At 39.9% G+C, this 17,076-nt stretch overlaps 1 protein-coding gene across 1 annotated transcript in view; it reads right to left on the reverse strand.

Annotated features, from left to right (window-relative positions):
• Positions 1 to 7,790: 7,790 nt before the first annotated feature.
• PBRM1 (polybromo 1) overlaps positions 7,791 to 17,076 on the reverse strand; it is a 63,694-nt gene continuing 54,408 nt past the window's right edge. Inside the window, exons 28-31 of the mRNA XM_009321851.1 lie at positions 13,450 to 13,605; positions 10,904 to 10,974; positions 9,449 to 9,665; positions 7,791 to 9,110 (exon numbers count right to left, since the gene is read on the reverse strand). Coding sequence (XP_009320126.1) covers positions 8,938 to 9,110; positions 9,449 to 9,665; positions 10,904 to 10,974; positions 13,450 to 13,605 — 617 coding nt within the window. The 3' untranslated portion in view covers positions 7,791 to 8,937. The remainder of the gene's footprint in view (positions 9,111 to 9,448; positions 9,666 to 10,903; positions 10,975 to 13,449; positions 13,606 to 17,076) is intronic.

Here is a 17,076-nt window from a genome sequence, read left to right on the forward strand (position 1 = left end):
TAGCGGGGTCTGGGGGGGGGCTCCTCACCTGGAGGGCTTTAAAGACAACCGGCAAGTCAACCGCTGCTCCCTCTAGTGCAGGATGGGGCGCTCCAGTCTGCCTCCCTAGCGCTGGGCAGAAACAAACAAAAAAGCTGGGTTTAGAACACTAAATCAGGGGTTTTTTACATTGAAAAAGACTCACCGGGGTTGTCAGAATTTAACTGTAGGCGTGGGTTCATCTGCAATGTGACTGTTTTAATTGAAGTATGAAACTTGGCTAACGGCACTTAGTTTCTAGAAGTTAAAGCATTTAGTTTTAATGTGGCATTCTTCCCTTTAAGAAACCTCGCTGGAAATTTTTGTGTACTTCAGAAAAAGGATCAGCTCTACTGTTATAACTACTCTGATATATGAGAACATTCTCATTTTCACAGGAAATCTAGTTGAGGCTCCTGCAGAATAAAAGAGCTTGATACAATTTCCACAGCTGACAAACTCACTGCAAACAGAAGTTGCTTCTTTGCTCACTTCCGAAGGCTTGGGTTTGCTGTGGCTTTTCAGTTTAATACTTCCAAGGCATACCTGTATAGCAATAAAGTCAGGTTAGAAACTAAAGCACAACGTCCGTGTAGAAGCTGTTATATTTCAGCTCGAGCCTTTTTTTCCTGGGGGAAAAAAGAAATTGCTATGCCTAAATGATACTACAGTAACAATAATTGTGAAGTTTAGCCTTATTACTGCCCCATAATCCACGCAAAGTGACAATGTACAAGACCGATAACCTCTTTTTTTTGTCAGTGAGAGATGTGACTTGGTGATGGATATTTAGGGGTGATCAGGATGATGGGAAGCAGGAAGAATGACTAGGAAGAAAAAAAGCTAAAAAACGGAAGGCATGCTGGCACTCCTCAGATGTTGACTTTGCCTATAATTTGATTTCCCTTTGGCTTCAGCTAGTTTGGGCATTTGTATTTTTAATTACCCTCATGGGAAAGTAGACAAGAAGTGACTGTATCCCACTGGAAACTTAGTCTTCCTAGAAAAACATCTCATTAGGACTGATGGGAAGAACTTTAGCCTGGATGGGAGGGAGAACACGAGCTATTTTTAAGTGGTAATAAGGCTTTATGTTGGCTTGAAATTTCAGTTGCCTGTCAGTCAGCGTCTGCAAGAGAAAACGGGATTGAAAAGTTTAAAAAGAGATGACAGGCTTCATACGCTAAATACTATCTTGCACTTGGAAAACACTAATATAAAAAAATTTTTTCTGGCAGATGACGTTTACCGTAGGAAACGATCTGAAAGACAGTATGAGGCAAGGATGGAAAAAAATGAATTTTAGCTGCAACATTTCAAGGGGAAGGTCCTGAATGCTTCAACTGTATTAATACCAAAGCAGCACTACTGCCACGTTGATGGTAGGGGAAGATTTTGTCTCTGCAAGATGAACTGTAATCCACAAGTTTGTGTAATACACTCTCAGAGGGTTTTGGCAATTTTATTCTTCTTCCATCTACTTCATATCTTTAATATTTTGTATTTAAGCCAAATACAATAGCAAAAAGTTCATTGTGTTTAGGCCTCTGCTACTTATTTAACATTTGTTTAGTACTTATAAATAAACTAAACTGAGAAAACAGTCTGGCTGTTTTCATTTTCCTTGATGAGACACCATTCTTGTGACAAGACCAACAGGAAAGGTTACATACTGCATACATAATATCTCAGCACAATGGAAATAGTAATTTTTAGTTAGTTTCCTTTGTACTGATAGAAACTGCTCAGGCATCTGATTTGTTCCCTTTCCAATGTGCCATAATTTTAACTAGATAAAAAGAGGACAGACTTACTGCTCAGTGTTTACTCAGCCCATGCTGTTTGGAAAGTCGTCTGTGCATTCAGGCTCCACTGCCTGCAAGTGCTGTAACACCCATTGTTGCTGTTCTAACGATGAATTGAGCTGTGGGCTTTGGGGGAAAAAAAAAAAGAGTCTGATGCATTTAGCTGGTAACAGGCACAAGTTTAAAGGCACGTGCAACAGCAGTCCTAGCAACCCCGAATTCTGTTTGCAGGACTCCTGTCTCCCCAAAGAAGGAAAACGGAGCTAACTGCTATATCCTGGACAGCTTTTACTCCCTAACACAGTGACACGAGCTCTCAGGTGTGTGGGACCTAACAAACACAGTGACACGAGCTCTCAGGTGTGTGGGAGCATGTCAGTGACTATGCATTAGGGTGATCGGTGCAGTATTACCAGCGAGGATCGTATGTTAATGCATCGTTTTATTTCTGATGGTATGTGCATACCCTGAGGGTTCCACAATGAAGCCAATTCTTAAGATCAGCCTAGAAACAAACCCGAGGGAGTTCATATACTTACATGCATTCCTGTGCTAACTCCTAACAGCCTTTTTCCACAGAAGTAAGTCTTCATCAACGGAAGAGGCAATGGCTGTTCTGAAGATGTTACGGTGCAGGTAGTCAACTTGCAAGCGGTGGAGGACTAGTGCTACTTGTGTTTTCAGGAGATAAAAAACTGTCAGAGAATTAAAGATGTGACCGTGCTGCTGCATGTTTTGACTGGACAGTAAGTGAATTACTTAGGGACAACCTCTATTTCAGAAGTAGTAAGAACCTAGATTTTTACTTTGGTTCCAAGGTAGAGCCCCAGTTCAAAAACTCATATACGAGCTGCTTTTTGCAGTCACAGATCATTGCACTGAAGTAGATCCTGAGTGCCGCAATACACTGAAGAATAAAGCATTAATAAAAAGCCAGGTTTTGAAAATTGCTGAGCTTTAGCTCCATCTGCCTTTACTTCTTGAGCCTTCTGGAACTCTCTTGTGCTTGGTTTCCATAGAACAAATAAGTTTGTCAATATCTTTGTTTTTTTTAAGAAAGAGCCCTGTGCCCTAGTTACTTCTCAGTACTTGGGAGCCTGGTGTGAAAACTTCCTGTGGCTTCCCTTAAGCACTCCAGTAACAGTAGCAGTGTTTCACAGACATCAGTGAGTCAAGGTCCAATTTTTCACTTCAGAGCTCTTGATTATTTTGCAGCACTGTTTCCCAGTTGCAGCTGAGAGCATCAGGCATGTCTGGAAGATGTCTTGGGTGTCTCCAGGTAGGTAAACAGAAAGTGAGACAGGCTGCAGTCGCTCACAAGTCTGCCGTCAGGGAGGGCTGCGTCACTGGTCTTTGTGACCAGTGCAGGAATAAAATCCTTCTCCAAGTTGGCATCATACCATTTCAGGCACCACAGATCTGTTATGACAGAAGATGAAGCCTGACATTTAGAAATCTGAACTGTATTCTTCATTCCACCATGTGTTTGCTAGTGCTGATCCTTTGGCATTCTTCGATTTTTCCATTTCACTGGAAATAAGAGTAGCTGGAAGGCCCCAGTGCCCAGCCCATTCCAGTACCGACCACACCTGGGGATTTAGTATCCATTTTAATCTACACCCAATCTTCAACAACCAAGGTCTTCATTTGGTTTCTCAGTTTTATCCCTGCTGATTCCTAGTTCTGTGCTCTTTGCCTTCCCCAGCAATCCCTTTCCCATCTTCTTTCTGGCTCTCATCTCCCCATTTCCTTCCTGTCCTCCAGCTTTCCCCCTGTGTGTCTACTGTGGTGGTGGGCAATGGGGAGGAAGCAAGAACTCTCCTTTGGCTCAGAGCTCAGGCCAGCTCTGGGAACACACCGCTGCTGCTGTTACGCGCTGTGGGAGCAAGCCAGGAACACAGCTTTCATTTTAAGCGCCGCTGAGCCCCTGCCAGTTCTGGGGTTGAGCACATCCGTTCCTTCTTCAGGGAGTTCATCTGGTGTCAGCCCAGAACACAGCTCGGCATCTCCCAACAGTGGTCTCGTGTTCACTTCGCAGTGGCCACAGCAGGAGATTCCGAGAATTAGCAAAGCATTTCTGCTAAAGCTTTCCAAATTGTAGAAGTTAGGCCAATATAGATATCAAGCATGTAAAATTCCAACTCAGTAAAGCAGCAGCAGTAAATAGTCATCTGCAAACAAACAGTGATACTTCTGTACGAGCAATGCTGCTCACCACTCCAGCATTAGAGAGGGGACAATTTCACTGCCGATTCAGAATGATGTTGTGGAAAGAATGGATCTGTTCGCTGATCATTTCCCTGCTGTTGTGCACCCAAGGATGCTGCCTGCTGAAAGACCTGTGGCGAGCCAGGGAAGTACTGAAAAGAAGTTCTGGTAAAGGAAGCACGTATGTGCCCAGCCTGTACTCCTCCCTGGCACAGGGGTGCAGCAGAGTTTTGTCCCGGCTTTTCAAGAGTAGAAAAAGGAAAAAAATAGTCATCTGTTATGTATTGGTGAATTCTTCCCTGGAGCAAAACTTCTACTATCTTCAGTGGAGGCGAGCTTTCACTTTGGACTTCATACACAGATACAAAACTGTACCTGTGCTCCGGTTATAGCCAGCCCCAGCTCCTCCCAAGAAGGGTGCAAAAATCTGCAACAGGCACTGGTGGGATGACTGGTCCCGAGGAATTTCCTTAAGTTGTTACTGGATGTTGGTGCTTCGCACCAGGCATGAGGATCAATTACAGTCCTCCCAAAAATCATCCAATGGAAACTGAATTTGGGCACTCCCTGTAGAGACAGTTGCACAGACTTCACGAACGATCGACCATTCTTTGCCATTTTTGTCCAAGGCTTTCGTCGTGCTTAGCTTAGCCCAGGCTGAGCCACACCGGTTACTGGGTCTGCTGTACAATTCAGTGCATTCTTCTCCGTTTCTTTTCATGTCTCTCCTGCTGCCTCCTTTAACAGATGACAATCTGCATGGCCAGACTTCTGCACTGGATTTCTGATCCCTCTTGGCACAGGAAGGACCGACTGTAGGAGACCACCGTGTCCCCGAGGCCTGACAGAGACTGGGCATCTCTTTATCTAGGATCACCAGATCCTGCTGCACTGCAGCAGCTGTCCCTTTGTTTCTTTGTAGGACGGTCAAATTAGACTTGCTGGAAAATGCAGTAAGCAAAAGGAATATGAGGTTTATTTTATTAATCGGAAAATTTCACATGTATCAATGAATCAGATCCCATTTCTTTCTTGATGTTCAAAGTACCCAGCCATTTTGAAGCACCGCTCCAATTTAGTGCATTTGCAGTCAAGAGGGGGCTATGTACATCTACAGATGATCTTCAGTATCTCAGACTGAGCAAACAAGACGTGGAGGATGATTAGAATTAGTCTCTGTGCAACTACACCATCCACCATCAAGTTTTAGAAAGGTGGAAGTTCTGTAAAGCTGGCAGCCTGCATGACAGGCAGTGTTTATCCCCCAGGTCCAAGACATGAATGCGTATTAATTAAATATAACGCTATCTGTTCTGGTTGTTTAAATAGCTCTTTGTAAGTTGTACGTCAGAGGTACCTTGAGACTCAAGACCACTTAATTTTTTTGGTATTAAAGAAAAATTCTATCTTGGTTTTTAATTTTATTGTGTAAAAGATGCTTTTTTCCATATTACTGTTCTAATTTCCTTTATTATACAGCTACATAAAAGAAAGACCTGAACCAGGTTAGCTTCCAGTATGAAATTAAGGCTTGCTATTTATTTTCAAAGCAACTAATGTGGGGGCAACTGGGACTGACTGAATCTTATCATCTCTACTCAGCTTTTTCTCAGTGCATCACATATTTTTCAAGGTTTACTGTTCATGCTCCTTATGGCTCAATTTTCAACCGTATTTTTCAGCATTTTACCAGGCACGTCTTGCAATAGAGGACAATATAAAAAAGATTCTTTACCGTCACACAAGCACGCATGTACCAAGGACTTGATAAAAATCTGGATCAGCAACAGCCAGAATTACTTGAAATAAAATCCTAACAAAAGTCTTGATGGGACACTCAAACCTGGTTAATCCAAAACACTTTGCAAACTATTTTTATTCAAATTAAAAAGACTCAGGTAAACAAAGTGACGGTACATACATGTTATAAACCTGGTTAGCAGCTTAACCTTCAGGAGTACAAGATCTAATGAAAAGCCAAGCATGGATTAACCAGGTCCGAAAAACATATGCTGAAAAAAAGTCAACAACATCAACGTTTTGATTTTTATACAAACAGTAAATTTTCTCATGGAAGGGAAGGACTGAGGAAGAGAACAAATAATTATTAGTTGTCTCCAACTGGTTTATGAAAATACCGGTCCTAGATTAATCTATTTTCCACTCTCACAGAAGCCAACCATTTCCCATACATACTTTTATTTTGATATGAAAGTTTTGTTTACGCCAGTACAATGAACGGCAGTGGAAAACAAATGAGGGGTTCAAACACCCACAAAGAGAGAGAAAGAGAAAGACAGACAGACATGTCTTTTTTTTTTTTTTTTTTTAAACCAGAGTCAGAAAACAGTTTCTTTTGCTGGTTTTGAATTCTAGACTGTAGCCATTATATCCTAAATTTTACTGCAATCGACTGAAATGCCTCCAATATGCAGAGACATGATTTTGAAATAAATAAACAAAGCTTAAAATAATCGATTAGGGCCAGCCCAGTGGCTTAGCGGTAGGGTAGTGCTCTGCACTGCCTTGCGGGAGGACCCAGGTTTTGTTTGCACTTCCAATCTCTTGCTCCTGGGCCAGAAAGAGCAGTGAAGGTAAGGCTTCAGCTGCTCGGGCAGGAGAGAGCCAGTGCTGCAAGTCTGCTCATCACTGACCTTCAGATAAATTAAAAAATCTGAGTTATACAGGCTCCAAAGGGAGTCCCATCCAGTCCTCAAAAGAAAATAAATAAAGCAATAACTTAACTAAAATCCATCCCAGGTTCTTTGGTGTAATTTTTATTAATGCTGAGAAGTAGGAGAATCTGGTGGTGTATTAGTACAATCCATGATAGTTCCAAATACTCAAAAACTCAAATTTACTGCCTGATTCGCTTCAACGTCCCGTCTTTGTGGCTAAAAATTGCAAAGCCTATGGTAATTTAAACACATTTTAAGATGATACTATATATATGGGGGTGGTCTAAGACTTCAGTTTCTACTTTATTAAATAAAATTGGTCATTTACAAAGGCCAGTAAAGAATTTCTGTACCACAGGTGTGCTACTTGTAGAGTTCAGAATTGTAATTTCCCTATATGTTGCTTAGCTCCGTTTTCTTCGCATCCATTGCACATCTGACCTAAACTGTCCTTAAGTGCCTATTTGTAATTACATGGTTTTCTGTGCAATGACTGGAGGATTGCAATAGGAGAGGGAGAGGAATTAGCCAGTAAAATTAAATAACAGTTTATACTTGCACGTCACTTCCCTCATCAGTATCAATTACATCAGCAAAACAAAACCGAAGATATCCAGTATTTGAAAAAAGATATTTAACCTTCTGCCAAATATACTGAAATGAAAATGTTCTGTACTATCACACTAGAAAAACATTTCCACATGATGAACATCTCTAGCAGTAAGATGAAGCGTATCCGTAAATCAGTTCTTTTGGACTGAGCTGCAGTGACTACGTTCCTGCCAACAATTTTTTCAAATTAATATAGCTTTCCCAGTTACTTAAAGCAATCCAAAAGTATTAATTCTTTCTCTAAAATTAAATACATGAAAGGATTTACCTTTAAACAAATAACTTTGCAGTCCAAAAGGCTGGTTAGTTACGAGGACAGGTAAGTCTTTAGCAGAAGGCAGCCACAACCTTGAAATTTGGCAAGAAGAGTCAATACCTACCTTACTTAGCACAAAACCAAACCAAACCAAAAAAAAAAAAAACAAAAACAAAAAACCCAACCCCCAAAACAAAACAAAAAAAAAACCCACAAACCCCAAACCCTCTGAAGGCTGCAATGCACATAGTCTATTTCTCCAACATAGTCAGTATGCTGAACTTACACATACCATACAGTAGTATTGTACTTTAAAGTTAAGTGTCAAATTTCTCTCAAATTTTGCATTGCAAAACTTTCATTAAGCTGAATGAATACACTTAAAGAAAGCATACAAAAATGTCTTACAATGCCCAATCATTAACAGAATATGTGTGAATTTAAAAACATCACGTTACTTCACTAACAAAACAACTCAACTTCTCTTCTCCTCTAACTTACCTTCCAAGACCTGAACTGGTTCGAAGTTCTGCATGCCTCTCCCACGTGCAGACAGAATTGCTTAGGGAGGAAGCTTCCCCTTCCCACTGCTCGGTGTTAGGGACATCACAGAACCCCCAAAGCAGGTCATGGGAGATGGAACATCTCACCTTCTAAGGGCATGCCAGCACATGTATTTTGTTACCGATTTAGGATCACAATGGCCTTGGCTACACAACTAAGTAACTGGACAGGATTGGACAACATTAGCGGTCAAGACACCCTTGTCCCGTCCACACCAGCACTTCCATGATTGCTGTCGCCCACTCAGCTGCCTCGGTATGGACTTGAAATGTCTTTTTTCCCTAGTGTCAATGCACATCTTACCTTTAGCTTCTTTTAAGAGATCCTCCCTGTTCACATCCAAGTGAGATTTCTGCTGGAAGTGGCTAGCACACACAAGCACATGTACACACATCCTTCTAAGATGTAAACTATGACTAATTTCACATTCCACTGTATCGATCTGTAAATACTTTGTTTTCTTTTTTCTTCTTTTATATAAAAACAATGGCATCATATTCTCAGCAGTAAAGTATAAGAAAGATGAATCCTTGACTACACTTAACCAATTATGAAATCGCCTTTCAAACAAAGGAAACATATGCAAAAAATCCGTGTATTTGATAAAGTCAACTTAATATAACAAAAAGTGAAATATGCTTATTAAAAGTGTCCTTATATAAAAATGGTCTTGCAATGTACAGTAAAATGCAATACAAATTATTGTTGGTTATCTCTCCCCACCCAGTAACTAAAACAGCTATTGTTCCACAAAACTCCTTATATGCCGGCATCAAAGAAAGAAGCAATTATGCGACTAAACATTTTCTATGTTGTATGCCTGACGGATATTAAGGGTGTCTCGTAGCATCAAGTCTCGCAGACGCCATAATGCATCGGCCATTGTGGTATGAGCCCCTTTACTTTTCAACCAGTGTGAAGGGAGTCGGCTCTCTTGTTCTTTTGATAAGTGGACATCTCGTCTTCGTGCTGAAAGGTCAAGAAATGGTCCAATTATCTACTGGCTTTGATATTCACCACAATTTCTCTAGAAAAAGGCGAATATAATTCTACAGTGTAACTTTTACCCCTAGTATTTAAGCCCATACAATTGATTCTTGAATTTATACAAAATCGATGGAATTAGCCTGCTGATAACACATACATTCCCAGTCTGTTGATTTGTTTTTAACAATTACTTGCATGTGTACATTTTATTAAGTAAGCAGCAGATTTATGTAGCATTTTCCATAAAAGCAAAAAATATTAATGGTTACGAAGAAGCGTGTTCTGTCTGGAAACATCCCACTCTGTAGCAAAAGCCTTACCTGCGAGGGTCTGATCCCACTTGCTAATACTATTTGATTCAGCACTAAGCCCCTCAATATATTTCAGATAGGCTTCAGAATGAAGAAGCCTCTGTGTCTTTGGTGGAGGGGAGACGAACATGGGAGTTGTGGGCTGCTGCATAACCGGCTGACTTGCTGGGCTCTGGCCGGGATACGGAGGGGGTGCCTGCTGTCCCGGCGGGCCAAGGATTCCTATCTGCAACAACAAAGCGATGGAAAGATGACATTTGGGGGAACTGCAGGGAAACTGCTTCACATCTGTGCATCAGATCATCCTCATACAATGGAGCTTCAAAACAGGTTATGAGCAAAGGCATACGAAAATCTCCCTGGAAGACACCCAATTCAGCCAGGGTTATCTGTAGGGGTCACCGAGACGCACAGAGAGAGGAAGTGCTAACAAACCATATTGGTATTTAACAGACAACGTCGTTCATCTTTCTAATCTATGTAAACATACTCTGATTACTATCACCATTTCTCCTCTCTCCTATTAACCTTAATTATTCCTTTTGCCTCCTTTTTATTTCATGCTTTCTCTAAATTAGAGATCAGAAACCGTCTGAAGTGCAGGGTTTATCTCTAAAACATCTAATCCAAACTGACCCTGATCCTTGGACAACTGGGATACTTCCACAGAATAAATGCTAATTGCTGTCAGGCAAAAATGACAGTCACACAAATAAATCACAGTCACACAGAAGAATTCCCACCATTGTGATTAAGCAGCAGTACTGAGAACTCTTAGCACAGATATCCTGTGGTCTGGAATAACTCAATGTCATGACATATACACTTCACTACTTTCTCACTCAACTTCTGGTTTTCTTTACACCCTCTAGCCAAAATCACATTTCTCTTTATGATGCAAAAATTTAGTCAATAAAATTGGAAACGTGCTGAACACTTCATCTGTATTAATCACTGAGAAGGAACATCTGATCATCACTGTTATCCAAACTCACAAATTCTGAGCTGCTGATGAACATCTGCTTCGTCAGTTTGTGAAATACGGGAGCAAACAAAACAGGTTTTACCCCCTTATCAGCAGCTGAGAAAGCGGGCAGCATCCTCTCTGCGTCACCAAAGCATGCAAAACATAAATTATCAGCAGTTTAATTATAGCCAATTATAGCGTGTTGAAACGACTCATCTTAGTTTAGTAGAAGGAAAACAAAACAAAACACTGTCTTTCTTATACTGCAGAAGTTATTCCACTGGACAGAACCTAATTAGTCTAATAACAATCCAACCAACAAATACAGACATAACTCTGAGTGTAAGATATTAACTGATTCTAAATACATTGGTGTAAATTTGGTTTATGTTCTCCCTGGCAAAGGCTATGTGCATCCCTACATGTCTTAACTGAGATGATGTTCAAATGCTAATTCAGAGCCTTAGAGCCTCACAAATAATGCAAAAACGACTCACCTGCTGTCCAAAAGGACTTGCTCCGGGTGCTGGAGTGCCTACCATGGGGGACACATTTTGGCCTATAACACCTATATTCCAAAATATAAAATAATTAGTCTTATTTCAGAGCAGTGACAAATACCTCTTTGGTCTTCTTATAGTAAAAATTTATACTTTGATATCATTATCATTGATAATGATATACTTTGATATCATTATCACAGTTATTTTAAGCAGATGTACAATATTCAAATATCCCCCTCTCCCCCAATAAAAAACCACTTTAGAAGTTTCTGAATGAAAAAAAAAAAGCCAACATGACAACTACCAAACATTGATATGTGGCCTGTTGAATTCATTTAATTAAAGAAATGCAAAGTGAATAATTTTTGGTTTTCTGTTTGTTTTTTTTTTTTAACACATTACTTAGTCATTGCCTGACTAAATCTTTTTGTTTACAATATACACCTTTGGCTTGACAGGATCTTCCTGGAATCCTTTAAGAAAGGAAATGCTGATTTTCTTTAGCAACATTTAACATTTCCTTCTGTTCAGTTTTATAAAATACATTCACAGCAGGAGGAAATCCAAGCCATTACAGAAATTCTGATAGATCTCACTAATATAAAACGCAACTTGCAGGTTAAGCTTAGTCTTATATATGAGACCGATGAACTTTTCAAACAAATTTCAAAAAAATAAAAACTGTTAGTTTTTCCTCAAACATATTGAGGCTTTTCCCTATTGCACAGCATGCAGCAGATAACACCTATGTCAGTCTTACACACAAAAATTTACAAATTTAAATGAGAATCATGCAGTTCCTATATTTTACGTACAGATGCTTTGGTCTGAAAAAATGAAAGTTATGCCTGCTGCTGCTTTTCTTTCTGTTTATGCCACTTCTAACATTCATTCATTGGAAAAGCTGCAAACTAACTATGCTCTTCCTGAGGGTTTAATTTGCATGCAGATTTCTGTATCAGTGATCAAAAGATGTGCCACTGCATTTTGCACACTAAAGCATATTTCAAATGCATTTTCCATTTGATGACAGCCCCCATTTTAAATGCATCTGTACTAACAGCAAGTCAGGAGTTGGGAAAAACATTGATAATACAAGTTGTGGAATATGGCATGGATTTTTTTTTTTTTTTTGTACAAAGCGAAGAGGTCTGGAGGAGAGCACCCTCGCCTTTCCAGCCCCAGAGCATGGCTTCATCCTTAGCACATCCAGCCCGATTTAGCGCCACTTCAGGTGCGGTCCTCCATTCCCAGGCATTATTTTTTCCCTAATCCATATCCTCTCGGTTTTAAACACCATACACACAGCCCACTTCTCCGGTGGGAAAAACTCTTCACAGAAATGCATTGTCCTGGATTCACCTCCCAAACATTTGTATGTTGCTGATGCATGCTAAATGTCACTGCCTTTGTGAGTCGGAGACAGGCTCACAGACACACAGCTGTTTTCCTACTCCCTCTACGTGACATTACAGTGAATCTTACACACCAGCAAAGCTGCAAGCTGGACACCTAGTACTGATGGATTTAAAAAAAAAAAACAAGCAAACAAACAAAAAGAACCACCCCAACCCAAAACAATTCACTTTCAGATAAAAGTCTTAACAGAGCTTTGATAAACACAGTTGCAAGTGGGGTAGAGGATGGCAAACGAGACCACTTTTGTCCACAGCTTGTTTAATTGCTGAACATATGGGATACGCATCTTTTAAAAAGGCACATGAGCTAGCAGAGGTAAAAACTGAAAGAATCAGCAGAAAACAGGATCAGAGGGCAGATGAACATTTCTCCCCGTAATGGGGACATGTTAATGGCATTAATGCTAGAAAAATGTTTATGTTTCATTCAGACTCACTTTTCATCAAAAGTGTGGCAAAAAAATAGCAAATACGTAGTAGATATGCTCTCAAAAACCATTTCAAAATTTGGCCACAATAGTATACTGAGTTCACCTTATCCCCAAATGTTTCCAGTTACTGTTCTATCAACAAGGTTTAATCTGAACACTGTCTTATTATCGCACGTGTCAGTGCCCAAATGGCTAAGGGGACTTACATGACCAGGTTCGTTTAAGTGCAGTCTGACTACTGATAAACGTTAACATACTGAAAAAGAGTTCAGTAACGAATGAGAGCAATAAATTTCATTTATAAGCCCACTTTAAGTAAGAAAAGGAGGAGCGGAAAGATGCTGTTGAAATGACATAAGGATATGACGAGGCTGATTTCAGCTTTTCAGACCTCTGATAAACTCAAGCAGAATTGTCAGGTTTTTTGGCTGGAGCAGAACTACTGCTGGAGCAGCATCACGTTTCTCCAGTAACCTTTCCCTGCTGGTTTACTGGACATGCTGTTGTGTCAACGTTTTGCATCTACCTCATATATTCAGCAGTGCATTGTGTGCGCTGCAGCTAAACAAACCTGCAACGTTCAGAAACAAAAGCTATGACCAAAACAAGCTGCAGATAATTTCTGTAACAACTGGTTAAACGGCAAGTACATGAAAATGAAATAAGGAGCGAATGAGGATGACATTCTTACCGGGTGGTGGGATGCCTGGGATGCCTGGCATACCTGGCGGAAGTTGGTGGGGTGGGGGCACCCCTGGGTGAAGTGGCTGCATGCTGCCCATGCTAACAATGCCATCAACTGGGCCCTGCAAAGGTGGCAGCACCGGTGGATAGCCACTTATCATGCCTTGAAGGACACAACAAATTTCAAACATGCATCAATAACATGCAATATGATCTACACAGTAAGACATGCACTATCCACAGGAAAAAAAAAAAAAAAAAAGAAAAAAAAAGAAAGCACCTTTAGTACAGCAACACGATACTACAATTAGTATCTTGCAAAAACGAATAAAAATTAAAAATAAAAAAGTTATAAATATGAAACACTATACTTTTGATGAATTAGTATTTAGTGTATTTGTATGTTTCTCATGGGGCAATAAATGCTGAATATTCACATATGTTAACACAAGGAATAAATTCAGCCACAATTAAATGTTACTAACGCAAGCAATTTTAATACAGCTTAAAGCTCTGCCATCTGCATACAGATTACGAACACAACACTAACTACACAAGCTCCACATACAGCCCTGCTTTGTGGGCTACCTCGGAGACCAAACTCAACTGGAACAAAAATAAAAACCTATATATTTTTCTGCAGTGCATATGCAAAATTAACACACAAAAGCCCTACTACATTTGCATACTTAAAACTAACAGCAGTGACAGGGGTGGTTTTTATTAAACCGTCTCCAGTATAAACTATGGAAGTAACTCAGATTTTTAAACCTGAGAGCACTGGATGTGCTGGGCTGCAGTGACTTACACTCATGGCACTAGACCGAAGTAAAAGGACTTGCAAGGAGCACCTGCAGTCCCTCACAGAATTTCACTGACAATGTTTTCAAGGTGTCTTTACAGGAAAATCAATGTTACGGCGAAGACGGTATTGTGCTGTTGCTCATAACTTTAGTTTTCTGCACATGAGGGAAGAAAATTCAGAGCTCTCTGTGGTTTCGGCCATGAGGTGAACCTACACAAATTAACTGCACTGTGTTTATTAGGTCCTGGAACCTAACTTGCTTGTCCCTTGCCTGTTTTCTAAGCTTTGTAATTTAAATGGATGCGTTGTCAGGTAACCAAGAAAAGGTGTTGGAAAGACAATGAAAAGATGACAGAGGACAGAAGCAGGTCTAGAGAGATGAGGTAAGTTTGGAAATGCAAAATTGCTGAGGTTTCTATAGCCTGTTCCAAGAAACCACCTACTGAGTCTTTGCCACACTCCCAGTAACTCATAAAAGAAACTTTCAGAACAGGGATTTCTGGAATAAGACTGGCCAAAAACTCACACCAGCTCTGACTGAAAACAAAGCTGTCATGAGCTCAGGATCGAAACAGATCAAGCAGCTCCAAAATACAAGCTAAATTTGTCACTTCCTCAGGAAGAGTTACAAAGGTGAGAAACCTGAAATTCCAAAAGCTTTACATGGAGCAAACAATGAGAAAATAAAGAACTGATCTTCCTCAAGCCTTCATTTTCCACAGGACACCTAGATTAACACTTACTAAATAGGTCTTAGGTACCTATTTCAAATATCTGGAAGCTCATCTGTACCTCTTTATTAACATAGTGAAATCCGTATTTTTAATGGAAAAAGTAAAAGAAGAAAAACAACAAAAGCAGCCTAGAATAAAGGGCTTTCACTGTAGCTACCGCCTGGTACTTCTAGTGCACCCCAAGCTGCAATCACATCTTCAATGCATTTACATACATTTCTGAAGCTTTAAAACAAACAAAACAAAATAAACCAAAAACCTCCAATGAAACAAACCCGTATTTATCAACCATGAAAGCTCATATCTACATTTCCAAATAAAATACTCACTCAACAACTGGCTGGATTAATAAAGTTGTCGTCAAATCTCCATGAGAAATCAGTTCTTGTAGCTCATCACAAGGTTATAAGAGCAGCCACTTTCATACCCCATGTATGAGTTACCACTTCCATTTTAAACTAGTAAACATGGGCAAACTATTTCCAGCTGCCACAGCTGTGATTTATGATGCCTTTCAAATTACTTGTTCTCCCATTTTTCACTATAACAATGTAAGATTAAATAAACTTTTGTAATGCCTAGATTTACAAGAAACTAGAGCACTGCGCTCTAAGACAAATGCGTCTCAGAAGGTATCCAGATTTCTGGGACCCGTGGGCCATAAAGTTCTCTGAACCGCGATGGAGAAGTTCTCTGAACTAGAGAGAAGCAATCAAATGATGGAGGAGGATGTGAAAGAGGTCTCAACAGAACAAGATACTTCTAAGTAAGACTTGTGGAAACTAAAAGATGAAAGATTGTGTTTTTCAAATGGGCCACAAAAATAGAAAGAGTTTAAAAAGATCCACTTGATCATCCACTTCAAGGAAGTATTTCACAATGCCAAAAGTAAAGAGGCTTGAATGTCTAACCGCTTGAATAAGATGATGGTCTTAAATACAGGTTTGCTTTTGAGCAGGCTGCCGCAGGAAGTAAGTTAGCATGTGTAGTTTGCAGAATGCACATTTTTGGAAAAGTTTTAAGAAAGTGTTAGTACTAAGTATTACTGCCCATCAATACCTACCTCCAAAAAATTGGAAAAGTGACTCAATGCCAAACAACCAAGAACGAAACCAAGAAAACACAACCACAAGAGGATGACGTTTCTACATATTCTAGATGGAAGTAGGTTACTCACAAAAAAGATCAGCACTGGAGAACTCCCTTTCTTTAACCCTTAATATATGCACAGATACGTGTACACACAAACATACACCAACTGCAAACAGTTCAGAAGAAAATTACTAGGAACAAAGTGAAAAAAACAAAATAAAAATGCAACTCAGTGTAAACAAATGCTTTGTAATCCAGAGACCATGAACCAAATAGGGAATGTGCCTTCAGTTTAAACATCCATGCAGCCTATTTACTGAAAAGGGATTTAGAGACTGTGATGAAAAACGCTTCAGGCTGTCAGCTCTAAATATGGCCACAGCCTGTGAGACAGGAAAGAAAAAGAAAAATGACAAAAGAATAAATGGAATAATTGGAATGCCTTAAGGGAAAGTTAAAAAAAAAAAAAAAAAAAACTCAAGCCAAAAAACCTCCAAATGCTCATTTTTACCTACTTGGCACTATTTTGACCTTGACTGAAGTAATCTAATTATTTTAATTAAAAATGGGGGAAGGAAAACAGCCTATCAGGTCATACCTAATTCATTTTCTCACCGATGTATGGCTGATTCCCATACAAGAATCTCCAGTGGACTACATTGCCTTCAGATCTGATCCTGAAAATACTTACTCCGAGCATACTCCCTATGAACTCAAGTCGGATTACGACTGGTAATGAGCACAACACCCAGCAACAGGGACCTCGTGGAAGAGTTCTCCAAGCTCAGTTCTAATCTGCAAATCACCTGATAAAACCGGCAGTGTTGGCATTTCGTATTTGTTCCTGCAATGGCTCTAGATCCTAGTCTGCTCTGCTTACCAGTGTCTAATCAGCAATTCTGTAAAGCTTTTGCTTGGATTTAAAATCTGGTTTGGATTCTGTTTGCCTCTCACCTTCCTGACAATTAAAAAAAAAAAACAAACCTGCCTCCTACTTTACCAC

Source organism: Pygoscelis adeliae, unplaced genomic scaffold (genome assembly GCF_000699105.1).
Source record: "Pygoscelis adeliae isolate BGI_AS28 unplaced genomic scaffold, ASM69910v1 Scaffold94, whole genome shotgun sequence".
In the NCBI taxonomy this organism is placed as follows: domain Eukaryota; kingdom Metazoa; phylum Chordata; class Aves; order Sphenisciformes; family Spheniscidae; genus Pygoscelis; species Pygoscelis adeliae.